The following is a 23,224-nucleotide window of genomic DNA, read 5'->3' as shown; positions in this document are numbered from 1 at the left end:
CCACACCCACAACACCGTACTTGACTGAGTTTACAGAGGAAGGCAGTATATTAGGACAAACAAATTTGATGTACAAGTTAATGCACTCTAGTACCTCGGATGGAGTACAGCAGGTGGTGAATGAAATCCCATAGTGCATGTGAAAAGGAAGTATTTTCCCTTTATAATAATTCCAAAGAACTCCAATTGTGATATTAACTGACTTTTAGAGTATAGATCTTGATATGACTTGAGTTTTTCTTGAGTCATTACATATTACTCAATGCCACCATTTGAAGAGTCGTCTCCATGTAAAGCCACCTTTGTCTCTAGAAGGATGATAATTCAATTCTCCTTTGAGCTGTTCCATTATATGAAATAGAAGAAAAGTAGGATATGAAGTAGCATATGATTGAAAATTGGAGGGTGGGATGGGGTATGGGAATGCTTCCACACATGAAGTTGGAGGCAGCCCATTTTGCGAGATCGTGTGGAATTGACACTTCTTGTGAATCTTGGGAGAAAGTCCTAGCCTGATGTCATATGTTGGGTTATGGGTTGCTGTGATGACATCAAGCGAGTTGCCTTCTAAGACAAGATTATTTATGCCAACGCTTCCCCTGCCACTTAGATTGTCTGGTAGGCTTCCATGTGTCTAGGCAAGGATGATATTCTGGTCATCATCACACACACAGCCACATTGAAATTTATCTATCTTGATGGAGTTTTGTGATCTCCGTATGTGTTTATGGAGGATTATCATCTCCAAGTGCAAAGACTGATTTGAATGAAGATTTATCTTTATCCTCGTTTCAAAAACAATTGATCGTGATCGTTATCTGTTAACTCGAGTTTGATTAGGTTAATAAACATGATCTACTTTCAAGGATGTTGAACGAAGTTCTCCACAAATACTTTTTCATTCACCCTCATTAATGTAACTTCCCTTCGAGCTTCCAGGATAAGTCCTTGGAAGAGAAAAACCCAAGAGAATAGAGTATTCTTCTTCATTTTACTTAAAATGGATAATAGTATTCATACCATTTCTGGACAGACTGAAGCTACATTTGTAGAAGATACGATTTTCTCCCTGTTTAGTTGAATGTTGGCAAGTTCATGTTAGAAAATGAAGCATTCAATTCCCAGTGCCACCAATTTATCCCTGTTCAGCTTTCGAGTAGTCTTTCGATTTACAAGCCTAATTGCAGAGGAAACAAGAACCTTTGACATTTCATGAATAAGGATTTTGATAAAGAATCAAATAAAAGGAACAAGCAGCTTCTACTCGCAGCCTATATTTTGATATGTTACAATTGTACTAAGAGAAAGCCCGTCTTCTAACATCTCTTTCTGAACCTGAAACCTATACAACATCTTTCGGGACGGGCTTCTATCAAAATCTCAACTAGAAGGAAAAGAAAAATAACTGACTATTATGTTACAGGAAAAAGAATGACCTCTAAAGTAAGGGTTGAGCTTTGTACAAGGTTTCATGGTATGGTTGGACCGTGTGCTTTACAATCCCAACGGCATCCGCTCTGGCTAAAAAAAAATGCCAAATGAATGGTTCAAATGGAAACCAATTCAGTAATGAAACTCTGACCCGAGATTAAGGAATTTGCTTTCAAAATGGTGCTCGAGGAGCTGGATCCTTCACCTCCATAGCATTCGTGCTCCATGGAGTACCATGCTTCTCAGTCAATGATGGCAGCCCCAATGTTTTTCAAAATTTGGTCAAGCTGCAAGATATCTAATGTATTGTTCAGTGGACCATGATCAACTTTTTTTTTTCTTTTCATAAGTGGACCGTGATCATCTTATGGAAGATTATCCCAGCAATAAGAGTTCTGCACAGTTAAAATTCTGGCCCACATAGCGCTGCTGCCTCCTTTAAAGCAAGGCTTACTGTTGAACCAATACAAAAGCAAGCCAGGATTCTGACCATCCAAACAAGCTGTGTCCTTGACCATCACTGAGGCCGAGCTCGGCAGTTCGCAGGAACACAATTTCCTATGCAGGGGTATGTAAGTTAATCTTCACCTATCTCGCCATCTTCTTCGTAAGGTTAATGACCTTTGCCTTCTCGATTTCGGCATCCTTCTCGGCTTTCTTTTTCTCCAGTTCAGCCTGTTTGCAATTCTCCTCGTGTGCTTTCCGAAACAACCTTACAAAGTTTAGAAGAGTTGCTGTCACTGCATTTATAAATGTAGCATTCAGTTTAATACATTCTCAGTGTCTCACATAGAAATAACAAATAACGAGGGGCTGCAATAAATTTGACAATCCTGAATGATGGATCAGGATGAACTTATACCATAATTTTTACACCACTCAATCGACTTTCCATTATTTAGGTATTTTGCACCAGGTGTTACTTCAACACAATGTACTTCTGCATGTCTTTACATATCTTGTATATCTGTACTAGAAAGCTTCGAACTTTCTTAGAATCCTCCCCAGTCCCCCTTTAAAAAGGAAGGAAAAAACAATGATAAAACGAAAAGAAAAATCTACATATGTTTGTACAAAAACAGACTAATATAGATAGAATAATTGGAGGATAAAATTTGATTCCATCCCCACTCCTTGTCCGTTTACCATTTCTTCTTTCCTTAATTTTCCATTATGACTAATCTTTGAGTTTATGTTGAGCAATCTATATAGTCCCCTGTACTCGGTTAAATCCTAGTTACTAAATCCTTTTCTTGTCTTCAAAGACTTTCCTCCACCTCTCACTTATCACCACTGGAAATTTTACAAAATTGAGATTCTAGAGGAAGTGGCCCCAACTTTAGACGCTGCTTTTCACAGTGTATGACTACTTTTCCATGGAGGAATATATGGAAGACCAAAGCTCCTCTAAAAGCAGCTTTTTTTGTTTCGACAGCCTCCTTGGGCAAGATTCTTACTACAAACAATCTGGCGAAACGTCAAGTAATCGTCTTGGACTGGTGTTGCATGTGTAAGAAGAATAAGGAATCAGTAGATCATATGCTTTTACATTGTGAGGCGGCCAGGACCTTGTGGGGTAATTTTTTTGCAGGAGTTTGATTATCATGGGTTATGCCTCATAGGCTAGTGGATTTTCTAGCAAGCTGGAGAGGCCTCTAAGATAATCCACAAGTGGCAGCAATCTGGAAAATGGCTCCTATATGTATGTGTTGGTGCATATGGCTTGGGAGAAATGATAGAAGCTTTGAGGATCACAAGAGGACAATGGATGAGCTTATAGTTCTTTCTTTAAAACCTTGTTCTTATGGGCGGAGGTCATTGATTTTAATGGACTACATGTCCATGATTTTCTTCTTTCGGTTGTAAACCCTAGTTAGGTACTTATCATGTATACTTCATGTTACTTGGGCTATGCCTTCTCTTCTTATGAATAAAACTTCTTGATTTTTTTTTTTTTAAAGAAAAGCGAGGTCAAAGCCTCATATTATTAATAAGCCCTCATTGAGGTGGAGGAACAACCAATAAAACCAACTCAAGAAAAAAACAATATATCAATGTCGAATAAAAGATAAGCCTAATTTCTCCATGCGAACTAATACCTGGAGTCTCCCTTGCACCAACTCATCACCAACAAAATCAACTATTCTCCCTTTTGAACCCTCGTTAGCTAAAAAATCAGCCAACATGTTGGCTTCTCTATAAATATGTCGAAAACGAATTTGAAGCAAACAAACAAGACTCTTAACTTCCTCCCAAAAAATCCCATAAATACCAATATTGGCACTTACCCGAACTTAGCCATCCCACAACCACACTAGAATCAGACTCCACCATTAATTCTCTCAACCCAAGTGCAATACACAGCCGCAGACCATCCAGTAATGCTCTACATTCCGCAACTGTATTAGTGGTGTGACCATAAGAATGCGCAAATCCGGCTATAACTCCTCCTTGTGAATCTCGTATAACCCCTCCCCCACCTGACATCCCCGGGTTGCCACAAGCCACACCGTCAACATTTAACTTAAAAGTCCCCTCTATCAGCAGTGACCAGGAAATAAATCTCGGCATCCTCTCATGAACCGGCACAATTTGACAATGTAATTCTTTCAGAATTGCATCATCATAAACACCCATTTTTCTGAATTTCCGAATATTACTAGTAATATCCATTAAAGTTACCTTAACCGCACGAATGATCGCCCATCGACTGAATTTTTTTCCTTCCATCCAGGCTGCCCAACGAGCTTTCCATAATTCCCAGGAGATAATAATTGGAAGAATGCCACGAGTCCACCCTACCTGAGTTGCTGTGGAAGAGCGAGACCACCAATAATTCATCATACCATCCCAACTTCGTATATGAGGCAACCGAATACTGCAAATAAGAGCAAAATAATTCCAAATCAGCCAGGGTCCATCTCCTTCACAAAGAATATGATTATTAGTCTCTACTTTTGCATTCATACAGCAGTGAAACTTTGAGGCAATTGGAATCCCAAGTTGCTGAATAACATCATCAACAGGTACAGCTCTTCTTCTAATTCTCCAGCATAAAAAAGACATCTTTGGGCACTAACTCTTGCCAAAGCCAACGCCTTCAAGAGCATAAAGTACCCTGTTTCCGAATCACTTGCCACGTCGATTTTGTAGAAAACCTTCCATCCACTGCAAGCTTCCATACACAGACATCCTGTCCTGCACGCAGCCTCACCCCCGCCTGAACAATCTGATCAACAACATTTTCTGGTACTACATCTCTTAGTAATTCACAATTTCGACCCGACTCATTCATCACTTCATAAACTTTTAAACCTGGATTCCCCACCACCGAACACCTTTCCACCAAAGAACCCACTCCCAACCAGTTATCAAACCAAAAACTTACATTACCACTATGAAGCACCCAACGTGAATTTGCAAGAACAATAGGCAACAACCACATAACACCTTTCCAAAACCGAGATCCTCTCCCCGAAGACATCACCGATACAATAGGCGTATCCCGCACATATTTTGCAGCAAAAAATTTGGACCACATTGTTCATCCCGAGATTAATTTCCAACCAAACTTCACAAGAATGGAATTTTGAACCTCACTTAGATTACTAATACCCAGCCCACCTTCCCCTACCGGAAAACAAATTTTTCTCCATGAAATCCATCTCCTTTTCTTTCTATCGAGGCTAGAACCCCATAAAAATTTTGAAAAGATCCCATTCAAAGAGGACAGAATTCCTTTCGGCAAATTTAAAACTGAAAGCATGTGAATTGACATACTATTCAAAACATGCTTTATTAAAATAATCTTTAGCCCCAAATGAGAGAAGCTTGCTCTTCCAACCGGCTAATTTTTTTTTAACTTTGGCCAATAAAAAATCGAACATCTGTATTTTCATTCTCCCCACGTACAAAGGGATTCCCAAATACGTGCACAGCCATACTCCCTTTTGAAAACCAGAAATTTGCTTCAATGCATTTTGCCGCCCAAGTGAAATATTGGAATAAAAGAAAATTGAAGACTTATTCGAACTTACCAATTGGCCTGACATTTTCTCATACTTGTGCACCACCTCCATTAAACGCCGCATAAACACCTTGCCAGCATTAGCGAATAACAAGAGATCATTCGCATAAAACAAATGAGTAATCATAGAACCTAGCCGAGAAACCATCCGGACCCGGGCTATTGTCAGCTGGGATAGACCAAAGTGCCGCTTTTACTTCTTCCATTGAAGACCTTGCACATAAAGCATCATTCTCCTGCACAGTAACCGAAGGAGACAACAAAGAAAAAGCTTCCTCATCAAAATCCACTACAGACGCCGTTAGTAATTCCTGAAAGAAAGTAACGGCTCCATCATGAACCTCCTCTGAAGACCCCAAGACCCGACCATCCTCCAGCGCCATGCTATCTACCTTCTTATTGGCCTTTTTAATTCTCAATACCGCATGAAAATAAGCTGAACTGGCATCCCCTTCCGCTAACCATTTTTCATGAGACTTTTGACAACTCAAAACTTCTTCACGATGTAACCATTGCAAATGCTTCTGTTTACACAATAATAATTCATTTTCAACTTGAATAGAGAACTCATCACTTATAGCTTGTTCCAGTCCAACTATACGGTCTTCAAGTGCTTTTAATTCCACCTCAACTCTACCGAACACTTCAATATTCCACTTCCGCAAAGCCCCTTTGAGAGCTTTTAATTTTCAGCTTATTCGAACCATAAAACAGCCCTCTACATTAACATTCCACACATCCTGAACTAGAGAGAGAAAACCTTCATGAGAACCCCACATACGTTGAAAACGAAACAGCCTAGCCACCGTTCCTCTCTCTTGCGATAAAGACAGCAACATCGGGCAATGATCCAACATCGTTCTTGGCAAATATTCAACTTGCACATCGCCAAAAAAACTAAGAAAATATTTGTTCACCAAAACTCTATACAATCGAGCCCATATACGTCTCCCGCCCAATCTACCATTACACCAAGATAGCCGATGGACCTCATAAGGAAGATCAACAAGGCCACATTCATGAATACAATCATTAAACTCCACCTTCACCCTTGATGGCTGCAAAATACCTCCAACCTTTTCCGTGTCATTCCGAATAATATTAAAATCCCCCCCTACAAACCATGGAAAACCATTTGCATTCTGTCCACACAAAAACTCCCACAACTCCAACCGTTTAATACAGAAGCAACTTGCATAAACAAAAGTTGCTAACACACGGCAATTCCAATGAACAAACCAGCCACTAATCGCTTGATCCGACACTGATATCACTTCAAAATCCAAACCATCCTCCCAAAAAATCCATATTTTCCCCCCAACCTCAACATTATTAAAAAACTTAGGCAACTTCAACCATCTTGCCCATCTACTACATTTATTTGCACCCAGAAAAGGTTCTAAAAGAGCCACCACCGAATGACGACTTTATTTAAAATATGCTGAAGCCTACTCTTCGACGAAAGAATTTCCCTAATATTCCACGTAAGTATGTGCATCATAAATCAAATAATTTTTTTGGAATGAGTACGCCTCTCCAGAACAACACTGGATTTTTCTTTACGGACTCCCCTCAGCTTTTTTAACGGGACATTCATATCCGGATCCGAATCAAAACATTTGGCCGCTAACTCATTTAATTCTTCCTCTGGCTCCCCATCTGAAACTGCTCGACCATTAACAAATAGCCCCTCATCATCATAATCCTCCACGCCCAAAACTCTCCTCTCCGCCAAACAGCCAAGCTCAAATTCAAGAGCTTCATCAACCAGTTTCAACGAACTACGGGGAGATCGTTTTGCAGAAACAACAAACCGGCTCCTCATCAATATCATCCTCCGTAATCTCAAACCAACTTCCACTCCGTTCCTGCCCACAATTCCGTTGAACCTGATTCTCTGGGTATGCACCATTATCTACTTGTAACGCTAAATCAGCATACTGGACCTCTTCAGACGGCGCCAAGACTTTATCATACAACTCTCCAGAAGGTGCCACAAAAAGAACCGTATGAGGTTCCACTTGCAACCCCTCCCTTCTCTTCCGCACTTCCCACAGAATAGCCTCTCTACGCAAGTTTGGTTGATTCACCACTCCCGTATCCTGGTTCTGCAATGGCCTCTCATCATCTCAAGGACCCACTTGCTTCCAAATCTGTTTAGGCTTTACTAAATTCCCATCCTGAGCACTAGCCACTGTCTTATCCTTAGCCAGTAATCTATCTCGCTTCTTGCATTTGTTCTCTAAGTGTCCATTTTTTTACAATGCACACAAAACAAAGGCATCGACTGATAAAAAACCTCTTGAAAATGACTCTGCTCCAGCCCCGGCACACCCAACCAAAATGAGTGCCGCAATGGTTTTGAGACATCCATTTCAGCACAAATGGTGAATAAAACTTCGTGATTACCTATCAATTTTTTTTAAAAAGTTTCTTTGTGTGGAAGGCGGCTCTTCAGGAGATTTTGACTTTCGATAATCTAAGAGAAATGTCATAGTGACAAAATGGTGCTGCATGTGCAAAAGAAGGGGGAATCTATCGATTACTTATTCTCTATTGTGTAGCGGCAAGTGCATTGTGGAATGTGGTTTTAAGCCTTTTCAGAATAGAATGGGGCCTTCCAGAGGGTGATAGACTTTATAGATTGTTTGAGTGGGTGGGAGGTCACAATTTCAGTCGCTTGGGGGTGATCCCATTTTTCTTAATCTAGAGCATATGAAGAGAGCTGAATGCAAGATGCTTTGGGGATATATTATTTTTCTGCTATTTCAGAATTTTATGGATTTTTGTTCTTCTAATCATTCAAGAAGTTCTCTCTTGAAGGCATCCTGTGTATTAGGTTACGCCCCTCTACACTTAAAGAAACTGTATTTTTACTAATCAAAAACCAAAGAAAAGAAGTTAATTCCCAAGGTATATCCAAGACATGCAATCATTCAATTCTGCTGAAAATAGCATCCAAACTATATCCAGCCAAAAATGAAAACCACATCTAGCCGAAAATCATATATCAAGTCCATACAGGATAAACATGGATTAGACCACTTTCTCTATTTAATAAAACCAAGAAAGATCTTAAAGATGGCTTTTTGATCCTGTGAAAAAAAAAGCCTACGACTTATTATTGCTTTATTAAAAAGTAGGACTTACCTTGCTCGAATGGGGAACGGGCAGGATCCTCACCGAAATAAAGTGCAAGTGCATCTGCATTTCTACCCTGTCCGCCAAAGAAAGATTAAGGGCATGATCTTCGCTCCATTAGATAATGTAATATAGAAGTTGTAGATATCATCAACATACCACCACAGAGTAGAGATTTGTAACAGATGTCACCTCTGTCTCAGCAATGCCAATGAATTCTTTCAATGTCTATAGTAAAATAGCAAAAACAATCAGGAAAAAACAGAAACACAAGAAGATCCAGCCAAAAACAAAAAGATGTGCATATACCAAGGCAACTAGAAAATCAATAGAGGGCAATAACTTTAGGGCCAAACAGTTCATAATAAAGACCAATACCCCAAATCATATAACAAAAATTATATCCAAATCTTCATTGCGCATCAAAGTCCAGATTCATTCAATTATAACTATCTATATTAACCTAAGAGACATTTTTATTTGTAAACAAATGCAGCAGACAGAAAATGCTTGGAAAAGAAGCATATCCGTCCCTAGCAGAAGTGCAGATACCTTCAATACAAACACAAAAACAGAATAGACATGCAGTGCCTCTGAACAGTCGGCAGAAATGCAGACACGATCCCTAGCAGAAAAAAATAAAAATAAAAGCACAGAAAACATGAAGGAAAAGCCGCAATCTTGGAGAAGGATGCCCTTCATGATTGGACAACCTTGGGACCCATGATAGGTTCACAACCCATTATTGAGCAGCCAGCAGGTCTCAAGTCTTTCTTAAGGAAAAGTACGACATGTATGAATAGTAAATATATCAATTAAAACATATCCGAAGTGTACTTAGGAAATCAAAGCATAACTTATATTACAATTAATGTAACAAGTTGGGTGACCTAATTAGACCTGTGAAAGTGAACACTGAAATGAAAGGAGATGTAAATTGGGTCAAGTCCAAATTGTTCCAAGTGGGGCTCCAAGTACAAATTGTACGTATAACGTGTAAAACTTTGAAGAGAACTTGTAATGAGAACAGACTCTGTTCTTAACCGCATGGTACTGCATCCCCAAAAGGAGATGTAAATTGGGTCAAGTCCAAGCATCATGCAAAATAAATATTCAAGAAAAATGAAAATCTCTAGAACGTCATAATTTTGCCTTTGAGGCTTCTGAGGCATGTAACAATTACTTACTCATTATTCAACTACAAATTAGATGTGCTACCTGAATGTCAATGTACCATCACCGACAAGAAGTAATTCTTCTCTTAATAAATTTCTCCAAATAGTAATTCCCTAAATTCTTAATGCACAAAATGCAATGGGACATAGATATAGACTCTAGTCAACTAGCACAGATATTCACTAATCCTCCTAAAAGAGCAAAACCAATATAAAACCACATAGGATGCCAATTCGTCTAGATTAATACCTGTACAACAAATATAATAGTAACTCAAAAGCTCTACATAAACTCCTTCATGCCTGCCATGACAACTGAAGTTCAATTCGTTCACAATTCTCTTAATTGCCCAACTTTATGCCATGAATAAATTTCCTGTATTCAAACTCCACACTTTGGAAGTGGACCATAACGAAAAGGTTTTGTTTTTTGTTTTTTGTTTTTTTATCAGTGACCATAAGGAAGAGGTTTAGAAGGTATAACTTGAAATGTTCTTATTCTTTTTCCTGCTCATGTTTTTTTCTATTTATTAATTAAGGGAAAAAGTGTTCTTTATTTGTGTCATTATATATATCCATTTGAATAATTGACAATTCATTGATTCTCGATCTTTTTTTAGACAAGTAAATAATATTAAGAGAAAATGAGTCAAGCAGGTGCTGAACTTTAAAAAAAAAAAAAAAAAAAAAAAAAAAAAAGGAAAAAGAAATGTTGAGCCAATGGACGCAAACAACTGAAAAACTGAACATCAATAGAAAACTAAATGTTAAATTATTTAAGAATACGTAATATTACAAAAAAAACTACACACCTTATGGAAAACTTCAGATACAGGACCATCATTTTCGGATGCAGTCAGCTCCTGCCTAACCTTTTCTAGTCCCTTGATTATAGCTTGCATTTCTTCTGCTAAAGACTTCAATTGTATCTTCAAGGAAGAAAGAAAACCATATAAGCATCATCTAAAGACAATATTCATACCATAAAAAAATAGATGGTTACCTTAGATGCACCTTCAAGGCTAATGAAGTCCAGGTGAAAATCAAGAAGTTCTGGTGAATTATTCGCCAAAAGCTGAGCAACAAGAAAACCAAATTTGAGATTAACTAATCGCCAATCCGGCAGTGAAATTATGTGCAGCAAAACTTGGTGAGAAAAACACATCTGACCAGCAGAATAGGTTGCGCCAAGACCGGTAGAGCAGTAGAACAAACTAACCAAAACTTCCTAGGCTTTTTGCTCTATTGTTAACAACAAAGTACTAAAAAATTCTATGTCATGTATCCTTCCTGAGAGTTAAACTGCTGTAACATTTTTTTAGAAGTAATTTTACAATACCTTCTAGGCTTCTATGGGCTTCTTGGGATTTGACCTCTTGGAAATGGAATTTTTTAAAGTGCAACACAGGGAAACAACAAATTATAGACAAAAAAGCATCAGCCTAAGCACGATGCATGAACTTTTCATACTGACCCAACTAGAATTGAATACTCGATTCATTTTAGGCCAGTTCATTAGCCCTTGCTACAGTTCTAGACTGATGTTCCACAAAATCAATTAGGTTAACTCAGCTAAGACATGCACTGGACCAGCCCAACCTGACCCCTGATGCAACCCTAAAATTCAGAACAGCGTCTCCTCTCTGAGCCAAAGAAGATATACTGATATGCATAATTGACAGAAAATACAGGATCCATACCTTGCAAAGATAATGCATGAGTGTCATCTTATTGTTAGAAGCACGTGTATCGGTGAGCTTTAGAAGACTGTCCAACTTGAATCCAATTGCAGAGCCTGTATGTTTTGGGATCATACAGAATTAAGATGAATAAGGTCTGAAAAATTCCCTAATCTTGAAGGTTTATAAGATATGACATCAATTAAAAAGCAGAGTATCTAAAGAATATGGTCCAAGTTATGTAGGTTGTGCAACAATAATTTAAGAAAAGAAGGGAACTATAATCCATAGACAAGTTTAGCTTCTTCCTTTTCCTTTTCAACTTCAATTTCATAACTGTTCAATCATTCAGTACAACGAAGAATGTGCCTCTGAGAATGGAAGTTGCAAAAAGACTGCCATACAAAAACTCATTCCACAATTAGTAGGTGGCAGTAAATTCCAAGAAGGTTTTTCTCTTCACAATAGCTCACAATGTGTAAATTGCAGAAAGGGAACAAACAAACGATCGTAAGAATTTTCAACTAATCCTCACTCTTCTAAAGCCAGTACTTTGAATCTTATATCAGTAACATAAGTCAACTAAAATCCAGTCAATAAGTCATCAAATGGAACACAGAAATAATAGCATCCAACGGATATAATTAGGGAATCAAAGGAACACTTCATTATGGTTTAAGCACACATAAAACTCTTGATGCTCTCCAAATTACAACCAATAGTCGTCAACCAGTGCGATGCATAGGAATAATTAAAGTAACATAGTTAAAAGGTGAGGAAGCTAACAGGGTAAATAATGAATAGTCAATGGCTACAATAAGATGAAATCTTTTTCCTTTATTGGAAAAGTGATAATCAGATAATAGAAGAGTTACGTGGTGGGAAAGCCAAAGCGACAAGTAATGAGAAATCAATAACCACTATAAATGAGAAGTCATTTTTTCCTCTTGACTGAATTAGTAATCATAAAATGTAGGAAACCTTTCATCCTCAAACCTCTTTTAATTTTAATGTCAATAAATCGGGTGGATTTATTATGGTAAAAAGGCAATACAATGAAAGGTCTTTTTAGCATGTGAAGGGTTGTGATAGGTCGAAAAAGTAAAATGAAAAAAATAAAATAAAATGATGAGGTGGTTCAATAGAATACAAAGAGGATGCTTCATAAATTATATAGGTAATAAATAGCTATTTTTAGTCATTAGTCTGCATTAAAATCAGCCATGCCAATGCCAAAGAGCATTAGAATAGTAATAGTCCACGGGCATTCAAAAACACATCTTTAAAAGTCTTTGCAAATTATTCATGACGGAATGACATATAAGCCTCCTTTGTCGAGATAGAACGTAACCTTCCAATATTTCTTGAACTAATAAATGACCGTAAGAATTAGGCAATAATTAAACTCCTTACCCCTTGCAGTTCCTTGGTTCAACGTATTCCCTATAAAAGAATAATCTTCATAACTTCCTTCAGTTTGACTGATTTCCTCACCTAATTAACCAACAAAAGACTACCTAAGCTGAAAAGAGAAGCACAGAAACTGGAAAGACTTGCAACCACTAGTGACATACCTCTTCGCATGCAGAATTTACAGTGTTCAAACTCTTTTTAAATTCTGAGATCTGAAAACGGGTTCAACAAGGAGATGACTATGTCAAAAAAGACCTATTCATGAGATTTAAAAATTTACCAAAATCAAGCATGGCAGTAACCACCAAACCTGAGAGCTGAACTGAATCTTGAAAGAAAATACTCGCAATTTCGACTCAACCCGAGGTACTTTCATCAGCTCCAAAAAGTACTGAAATACATATATACACACACACATGTAAAATAACAAAGCTTTACATATATGTTAAAACCATGTATTCAACCAAATTTAAGCATGATATGAGAACTTAAGTAACAAATGCTTTAATTTTTGGAAATGTATTTTAGGACAAGCCAAAAAGATGAGCATCTCGTCTATTTTGGTATGGAGTAAGCAAGAATAATAAAATATGAGGATGGCGGGGATTTTTTTCTTGCTAACAAAAAGGAAAAGTGAGGTTTTATATCAAGTGAAAAATGAGAAAAAACAAAAGATATATCATCCACCGCCCTTTCTTTCCTCCCGGCTATTCAAACAATTTCTCACTTAAACAGATCAGTAAACTGAATAATTGACATAGACAGCTAGTCATTCTTGTTAATAACTACAACAAGATTTTACATCAAGTGAGGGAAAGAGAACCCACTAAAACAGAAAGGCAAAAAGACTGCATAGTATCCAGAGAACTTTCTCACTGATTCGGTGAGATAAATGTTCACCATTAACTGTTAATACAGAGAGAGAGAGAGAGAGAGAGAGAGTTATGTAAACAACTTTAAGATCAAGGAAGACAAGACCAGATCAAAATTCAGAAAGCTTCATGAATAAAACACTAATGCATAAATCACCAAATTATATCATTTATCAAGTAAAATAAATTCACATGTTCAAGATTGTGATCAGAAAACATATAAAAAACATGAAGTGGTCAAAAAAGAAACTTTGGCAGACCTGTTCGCACTTTCCGAGGTTCTCCTTGTCACCAGTGTAGCCCTAAATAAACAATAAAACAAATCAAAATTGAACAAATAGAAGTACAAAAAAAAAACAGTGCCAAACTATATACTCATAAGCAGATGAATATAACACAAAGACTCTTCAATATAAAAGTTCATCGACAAATTGCTGACAAGATATTATAAAAAGGAATTATAATTTATTTGAAACCATCACCTTTAGAAGTTCCATCTCCTCTTTGGTGGGACAAAATTTTATGAGATTCTCCACCTGGTCAACATCTAATACTGATTCATCCATAGCAAGAACTGCAGCCTGACAATATGTATATAATAGATTGTTAGCAAATACCTAGTGGGAAGTTAGGAACATTGTTCAGGAAAAAGAAAGAAAATATTACCAGCTCAACCATAAAACCCAATCAAATCAGAGCTTCAATTTAATTTATACCTAATTAGTTGCACCACTATGACACTTAAAGGATAAGATCACAGAGGAGCCATTACCACCTCAGAGTCTCACTTCTCATCTACCCATAATGGTTTATAACGCATGAGAAACCTACTCAGTTGCAGGAATGCAGTAGCAAGCTTATAGGCACCAAGAGAGAAAAAACAAAACAAAACAAAAAAAACCTAAAGAACAGCATTAAACGTTATTTTAGCACGGCAAGGTTTACCCAAGTGAAAAAGAAACAAAAGCCCCGTTACCCCATGGTATAATCTTTCCTCAAACTTTCAATTTAACCCCAAAACATCCTACCATCCTTAAATCCGTCAATGAGAAGGGATATTCAAAATAATACTAATTATATCGGTATAAAGAATAATAATAGAAACCAGAAATGGAAAATTAAGAATAAAAAAATATTATTTTTCATACGTAAAATAAGTTCTATTAATCATGAAAAAAAAGATAAGAAGACATAGTCAAAGTACACAAGGAATAATATCATTGGAAACACGTAGTTAGACAAAGAAGAGAGCTAGTCCTGAAAACTAATGCTAGAGAGACATATATTGGCTGTCATCCATTGATAAAGTGCACTGAAAAAGAAAGCCACGAGCTCTTCAGTGGTCCTCATGAGTCCTCAAAGCTTCATTCATTTCCCTCCCTCCATATGCTCCATGATACACAAATCAGGATCATTGTCCATAAGGTTGCATTTTGGTGCCTACCAAACCACTCCTCCCTAGGATGCTGAGAAAGACCGATTGAAATGGAAATTCGAGGACTGCCTAGGCATTACCCAACTTAACTTATAAAGGCTAAACCGAACTTGCCATAATGTGCTAGCAACCTAATAGTGAAGTAAAAGATGATCAACAGACTTTTTTCCATTCCGATAGCACATGCAACACCATTCTACAACTATAATAAGACTCTTCCATAGATTATTCCAAGTACAGATCCTGTTGAATGCAGCCATCCAAAGAAAGAAGCTCGCCTCAAGGGAGCCTTGCTCCTCCACAGAGAGGTACTGCAATCCTGGCATACTAATGCAATATAGAATGAAACTTCATACACCCTTATCTTAGATAGACTCCATCCTTTCAATTACCACATTCCAAACTGATTCAGGATTAAAAACAAAGGGTAAGATGAATTTTACTAGCACCCTCAATTTTGTTCTCATGTTGATCAGCTGGCACCAAGAAATTGAAAGTTCACCGACAAGTATTCAATATAATATTAAGGTGGACATAAGAGTAAAACACCATGCCTTTGGGCCATTGAAATCATTAAAGTCCATTTAGTTTTGTACTAACATTATTTTAGAACAGAGCCCAAAATATACAATATAATAAAATGACAGTAACAAATACATGCGCGCACATGCACGATTGTGCACACAACCAATAGACCATTACCAAATACAATTTTTCGGCAACCATTAAAATAGTTTCTGAGTTTCTGTTTTTTCTTTCCAAATCAAGAGTATAACCATTAAATTGCAGCAATGCTCTTATCATGTTGCAGAAAGTGTTCTCAAGAGCAACTTTCTAAGAACAAAGCTTAAAAGGTCTTGATGCATGTGCACTTGCCATAGTTTTAAAAATGAATTTATCTAGGACAGTCAGTTTCCTATAAACACAAATCAAAACTTCAGTGAGATCAACTAGGCACCTTAACATGAAGAGATCACATACTGCCTCCTAGCAGTATTCGATACATTCTTCAACCAAAAGTTATCAAGCTTCTATCTTCTAGCGCCAAACCTTGCTGGCAGTTGGCATACAACAATTTGTTCTCTGAAATAAATAAGGGCATAGCCCCTATACAGAGTCCACATTTGTCTTGAACCAATTCTTGCTTTGATAGTTTGAACTTTGAAATCAAAGTCAGGTCAACAAATGTCAATACAAGTTATGCTTGGTTTAACATGTACAGACCTATTTTTTTCCTAAAAATTTAAATTTTAGGATTCATGCATAACCATATATTTTCAGCTCATAAAATTTAGTGCCAGTTTCACTAAATACCTGAATGTTCCCCAAAACACTTTGCATTATTCTTTTAACCATTTGCAGGATCCCATATATCGAGTGACCAAATTTTAAAACCCAAGTGATGAAGACCTGTCTAGTTTTTTCCCAAGACTCACTTTTATGGAGCTAAGATATATTAGCAATGCAAAGTTTTGCTGGAATCATTAGGTTCAAATTTAGATTGGTAAGATATGCAAGGGTCAAATAAAAGCCACCCTGTATGTTTTCTCAAAGGCCACAAGTTGGTGTATAACTATCAATCAAAGCTTTATTGTGTTCTTTCATGGTCCAGTCCACATTTTGCATTAAAATGATTGCACAAACTTCAGGCTTGGAACAACCCTTGCAGCTAAGAACAACAGCCTTTTTTGCCTTTAGTACTAATGAAAGAATAATCATGTTTCGATATTACGAAATAAAATAAAATAAAAGGAGTATTCTTCTACCGGGACATGAAATACAACAGAAGCTAGAATGCACTGCATTAACTCCATGTATCCATTTTAGAGAGAAAATTGTCGCTTCGTCCGCAAATTATGAAAGTAATCAAACTCTTATGAAAGTGAGGACCATATAGCTCACCATCATATCAGAAAGCGGCATCTTAACTTTTGTAAGCATAATTTCAGTGTTGTTGGCTCTCCTCAGGTCAATCTACAATCCATCAAACAAGTTTAAAGAGAAATAATATCAGAATACCATATTGCAGAAGTGCCGGGGGTTAAATTCAGCTTTAATCATTGACAGTCAACATGTATCACCAATATAAACCCACTGAATTTCAACCAAATAAAATCTACCATAAGTACAGTAAGAAAATGGGTTACAGATATCTTTGAATCATTATATAGTTATTTCCACCATCAACTGTACACCTCTCTTTTTTTCTGAACATATTAAGTGAAATATACACACCCTACATGCACCTTTATGTTTTCCTTTTCTTTAGCAGAAAAGATGACAAATATTAAATTTTTGCACATAGAAAGACGATATGGCATGCATCTTTCTCAGTCACATGTGCATGAATGCCAATTTATACATGCAAACAAACTTCTAGAGAAGAATTTATGACTAGCATCTATTAAAAATTATATAAAGATTAAATCTGATGGTCTTTGGAACAAGTGGTAACATAAATTAGCTTTACCAACATAAAGGATCAGAATTTTAACTAAGAGGAATGGAGTGCTAGCTCTGTTCTAACAATCTGAAAGCTATCAAAAAATGATATTCCTTAAATTTCTTGTGCCAAATACTAGACTGATATGACTATCTCCTCACAAATTTAGCTCTTATTGATGCCATTAATCAAGTGATAAACCCTAGGGGTGGCTCAAGCGGTGAAAGCCTTGGTCTTGGTGGTATGCTCCCTCCAAGTCTAAGATTCGAATCCTCTTGGGTGCAAACAATTTCTTAGGGCCATCAAATTGCAAGAATTTCCCCTTGAAATACCCGAGGTGCACTTGCGGGAAACTCCTTGTTGAGGACTTGTGCACCCTCGGTATTAGTCAAGACTTTGTTTTCGGACACCCGGTGCCAATAAAATAAATTATTCAAGTGATTGAAAATTGAAAATTGGCTCAAATCAAGAATCCATCACAAATCAAAGTAGAGGAGAATTTTTAATTCAATCCACGATTATGGGAATATGAACAGTAGAATCAGCACTCTCAAACAACTGAACTTCAAGGACACTGTCAAAGGGAAAAAACAAAGGATTTCTAGGACACCATAGAAATATCATATTACCAGGTGGACTTTGTCAGTTTTGGATCCAACAGATTTGCGCCGTGCCCCAGCTTTACCTCCTGCATCAGCAGGTTTTGGAACTGTTGCGGAGAAAAGGCTCTCTAACTCTGACACATCAAATCCTGGCGCACTAAGATAAAAGAACAAAAAATTCACCGACTATGAAAGTAAGAACACTGAATTTTATATATAAAAGAAGGAAAACATATGATCTGTTGGAACTGAAGCACCACTATTCATGGGGGTAAAACACATCAGCACGTGATCTTAAGTAAAAGATTTGATCAGCAAGAAGAGTTAGAATACATTTGAGAGTCTCCATATCTTTGCAATTCTTCCCATAAACTTCCTTGCAAAGCCCTGGTTACCTTGCTCCAATGCAAAGGCTTCAATGAGGATCTTCGAGGAGCTGTAGTAGTCGCCCCCATCCCTGAAGGACGTGAAAGCCCACGACCTCTCCCTAAAGACAGGCCTCTTGCATCAACAGTAGCATTTGGTCCTTTGGCACCTAATGGCGGAGGTGGAGGTACACCACCTGGAGGCCTAGGTGGAGCCGGAGGGCCAGGCACACGAACTCCAGGTGGAGGTGGAGGGGGTGGTGCACCAAGTGATGTGGGAGGTGGGCCTTGACCTATAGGAGGTGGCGGAGGAGGTGGTGCTCCACGGATTGGAGGTGGTGGTGGTGGTGCTCCACGCATTAAAGGAGGTGGAGGTGGAGGTGGAGGTGGCACTCCAACTATTGAAGGGGAAAAATTTGGTGCTCCACTAATTGGAGGTGGTGGCGGAGCAGGTGGGGCTCCACGAACTGGAGGTGGTGGAGGAGGAGGTGGGGCTCCATGAACTGGAGGTGGTGGCGGAGCAGGTGGGGCTCCATGTGCTGGAGGGGGTGGGGGAGCTGGGGCTCTTGCCACAAGTAATGGTTGTGGTGGGGATCCAAATGGTGGAGGCAGTTTTGGTGGAGCTCCATATAAAGGAGGTACGGGTGGTGGAGGTGGAGGTGGAGGTGGAGGTGGAGGTGGAGGTGGAGGAGGAGTGTGCACTCCAACTCCAAGGTTTCGTGTAGTAAATGTGCTCAGAAAAGGGGAGGGGGAGGCGGAGGTGGAGGCGGAGGAGTTGGTGAAAGGAACATGGTAGCACCATTCTGCCTTTTAGGAGGTAGAGGTGGGGGTGGAGGTGGAGGTGTGACCCCCACCTGCAAAGGTTGGGAAGGCGATGAAGGATACATGGATGGAAAGGTTGAAAATGAAGGGGTGTTATAATGTTGTGGTGGTGGAGGTGGCGGGGGAGGAGGGGGAACTACTTGCTGCAGGTTAATATGTTGTGCTTGAGTTTGTGAGGATGAATATGAATCTTTAATTGATGGTACCAATGATGGTGGGCATGAAGCAACTGCCTCTTGGGTAGAACCTGAAGGCTTCAGAGGATCCACCTTACAACTTTTCAGACCATTGGTCACATCAGTTGAAACCACAGTGGTGAGGGTATCAGAAGAAGCTTTTAATTTGGGAACTGTGCTAGAATCCTTTGAAGGAACATTAACACCAAGAGCAGCTGGTGCACTGTTATATCTTGATGGTGGATATGAAACATGCATTGAATTAGTATAAGAGCCTTTGTTAGGAGGGATCCACCTAGACACTGCATTTGGCTTTGCCAGTTTTGCATGAGACTCTTGCTGTTTAGTCTTTTGTTTGGCAACAACTGAATCTGCAGCTGGTTTTGTGCTGAGTGTAGGCTGCTTCTTAGGCAGATTAGGTAGAACTTTCTCTGATTTTTGTCTGGGGACATCAGCAGTCAACTTTTTCTGGGAAACCCTGGAATCTAAAGTCTTCTGTGTAAAACTGTTTCCTCCATCACCTTTGTCTCCCATCTCATCCAATTTGCCACACAAATCTTCCACCACTTCCTTGGTTTCCAGACTTGGCTGCATATCAGCAGCAGCTAGTATGAAATCTAGCTTGATATCACCATCATCAACACCAATGTCCTTCACCAAATGATCAGAACCCACCTTCTCATCCATCTTATATTTCACATCATCAACAGCAATGTCCTTCACTGCATCAATATTAGAAACCAATTTTCCATCCCGTTTGTGGGTTCCATCATCTGATGCACAGTCTTGAAATGCGTAAGGATCCAAATCCCCTTCCCTTCCTGCCCATCAACGACATTGCTAAAAATCTCTTCCACCTCAAAAAATTCCTCAGGTGAAGCAATTTCTGCCTCATTTCCTTCACTGGCTACGACTGTAGTAAGAGCAGGCACAACAGCATCAGCATCCGAAAAAAGTACCTGATACACATATGAGAATGTATTCAACACCTACAGCTTTAGGAAAAGACACTAACAGAAAAGTCACAACAACTTACCTCTGCGCTAAAGTCCTTCGGGAATTGGTCCTTGGCATCCCACGGAACATCAATTTCATTGCGGTTGAGCATCAGAATGTTTGACCTCACAAATGCTGTGTGGAACATAACTATGAAGATCATCTCCTCATGTACCAGATCTTCATCCAAATGGATGCACTCAAGAACAATATCCCTTGAACACGGCAATGGATATCAATTTTCACTAGCATACACTCTCCCTGCTGTTAAAGTTCATAAGACCACTTACATATTTGGTAAAATCTAATTTCCAGTTTCAGATTTGTGACTTAGGAATTACCTGTAGATAGTGGCGCACATTCTTTTTCGTCTTTGAAGTTGAAAACAAAAGCTTAGAACTTCTATTAGCTGGTGTCGAAGGGTCCTGACCATAAACACGTATGACAGGCCTGCAACCTTTACCCCCATCAAATAGTGGGAGGACTCTCAGAATCAGGCAATCCAGAAGTAAAGGTGTATCTGATGGAGGCCAATCAGAACCTAAATTTCTTCTAGATATATACTGAAGATATCTCAGCTGAGAAGGCTGTGGGTTTAAAGGAGACAAAAGATGAAGAAGTTCGTTTGGAGCTTGCTTGTAGACCATGTCAAGAGTCTTCTGCTCCCCACTGTACTGTTTTCGGTATAACAGAAGACCTGCTAGCATGAATGCAAGCACAGGCCATCCTCCTCTTTCACAGTGCATCAACAGCACATTTTGTTGCCCTTCCAATGACAACCAACTTTCACTTGATCGAAGGAAGTGGTGGATCATCTCCAATGGCAGAAGAGGACACCCCTCATAGTGTCGAGGGTAATCCATAACTGTCATGTCATATTGAGACAATATATCTGAAATTTGACTTCGCCTCTCCCCTTCTCTAAAGTTAAACACCATGAAAGAAGCATCAGGAAAGTGGTCCTGTAACTGAGCTACAATGCCACTCATGTACACTCTGTACTCATCTTCTTCCAAGACATCCGTGGAGAAGCAACAATCAAACACTAGAAAAGAAGAAAAGAGAAATAAGACAATCAACACCCATAATTGGTATATGGTCTTCAAAAATCAAATAAGGAGTTAAGAAGAAACTTAAGAATTCTGACTAAACTCATGGTGCATAGTGACCCTCAAAGCTTTTTTTTTTTTTTTTTTTTTTTTTTTTTTTTTTTTTTTTTTTTTTTTTTGCCAATAAACGAGAATTTTATTAATGATATAAATAGAAATAGCCCAAAAAACTCCTCACGTAAAAATAGAAGAAACTGGGACAAATACTGCTTAACATTTGTGTTCAGAAAAGCTTTTTTTTTTAAGAAGAAAAAGCAGCTACAAATAGCTAAAGTAAAAAAGAAACAGTTCTAAAACATAGAGAAACCATCAGTCCACGCCATAAAATAAGCTTTAGCAAAATTACGCAATAAATTACAGCTCTTGCTAGCCATAAAACAAGACCCATAGTCTTGAAATTGATTTTTAAAAAAAAAAAAAGAAAAAAAGAAAGCAATGACATATTTGTTTCCCAAAATGTCAGAGCAAAACCATCCCCATTTGTCAGATCTATAGAGGTACAAATTGTCCACAAAAACTTAAGACCCCAAATTGATGCTCCTTACCGAACGGTTGCTTTGTTTTCCAGAGCCTCTTCAACTATTCATCATTTTCGGGCCTACTTCTATAAATTTTGTTCCCTCCCAAGTATCAATTACTGTTAGGTGCCTCTACCCCTAAGCTCTAGTAGATGCATACGCAACGCAACATTAAAAGAATAATCCGCTAGATATACAGTTGAATTTGATCTGCTCAATCCAATTCCTGGTGCTTTCTGGTCCCTGCCTCAGTTATATTCCCAACCGATGAATCCGAACAATAGAACACGATAAAAACAAGCAGGAAACTACTTCACCAGCATTTGTCTAATCACCTAGGGAAGAAAGTTATGTTACATACTACACTCTCATATGACGAAACTACTTAAGAAACAGAGCACCAAAACAAAAAGAGAAGAGAAGGAAGAAAAAAACACCACAATTGAACAATATTCACAATGCATTCTGCAGTATCTTAAAATGCAATGGAACTCCCAAAGCGGGACTCATTGGAACCTAAATTGCCCACGGAATTACAAAACTGAGCATTTTCTCAACTTCACGAAGACGACAGAAATGGCCGAAAGCTCGAGAATTACACCATTGCTAGGGCACTCAGAAGGTGGACACACGACAATAAAAAGAAAAGGAAAAATGGGGAATGATTGAAACGGTTAAAAAAAGTTACCGTAGACCCTTTCGGAGATCTCAAGAAGCCGATCCGGAGGCTTGCGGTAGAAGAACCTTCTGAACAGCGCCATGTGATGGCGCTGTTTCTCCCCCGATCGGATCCAAACGATAATTCGAATCAAAACCAATCTAACAACCAGAGAGATCCTAAAAGAAAACCCGCCAGATCTCGAACTTCCCAATTGGTGAACACACTCAAAAGCTTGTCTTTTCACCAAATTCAGCCCCTCCAATCAAACCCAATTCCGAAACTCAGACAAAGGAAAGCTAAGTCCAGGCAGAATCCGATAGTAATCCAACAACACCAGGGATAGATAAAATAAACAACAA

At 38.5% G+C, this 23,224-nt stretch overlaps 1 protein-coding gene across 1 annotated transcript; it reads right to left on the bottom strand.

Annotated features, from left to right (window-relative positions):
• Positions 1-1,241: 1,241 nt before the first annotated feature.
• Positions 1,242-23,002, bottom strand: LOC121236798 (formin-like protein 20). Its single transcript, XM_041133261.1, is given in 21 exon segments — positions 1,242-2,171; positions 8,609-8,675; positions 8,759-8,827; positions 10,587-10,703; positions 10,778-10,849; positions 11,475-11,569; positions 12,867-12,902; positions 12,905-12,947; positions 13,028-13,078; positions 13,177-13,257; positions 13,999-14,040; positions 14,221-14,319; positions 17,076-17,147; positions 18,246-18,375; positions 18,552-19,327; positions 19,330-20,393; positions 20,396-20,540; positions 20,618-20,793; positions 20,796-20,838; positions 20,919-21,622; positions 22,893-23,002. Coding segments are annotated over 21 exon segments (4,107 nt in total). The 5' UTR covers positions 22,966-23,002; the 3' UTR covers positions 1,242-2,019.
• Positions 23,003-23,224: the final 222 nt, after the last annotated feature.

Source organism: Juglans microcarpa x Juglans regia, chromosome 6S, assembly GCF_004785595.1.
Source record: "Juglans microcarpa x Juglans regia isolate MS1-56 chromosome 6S, Jm3101_v1.0, whole genome shotgun sequence".
NCBI classification, from domain to species: domain Eukaryota; kingdom Viridiplantae; phylum Streptophyta; class Magnoliopsida; order Fagales; family Juglandaceae; genus Juglans; species Juglans microcarpa x Juglans regia.
This window is presented reverse-complemented; position numbering and strand designations above follow the sequence as displayed.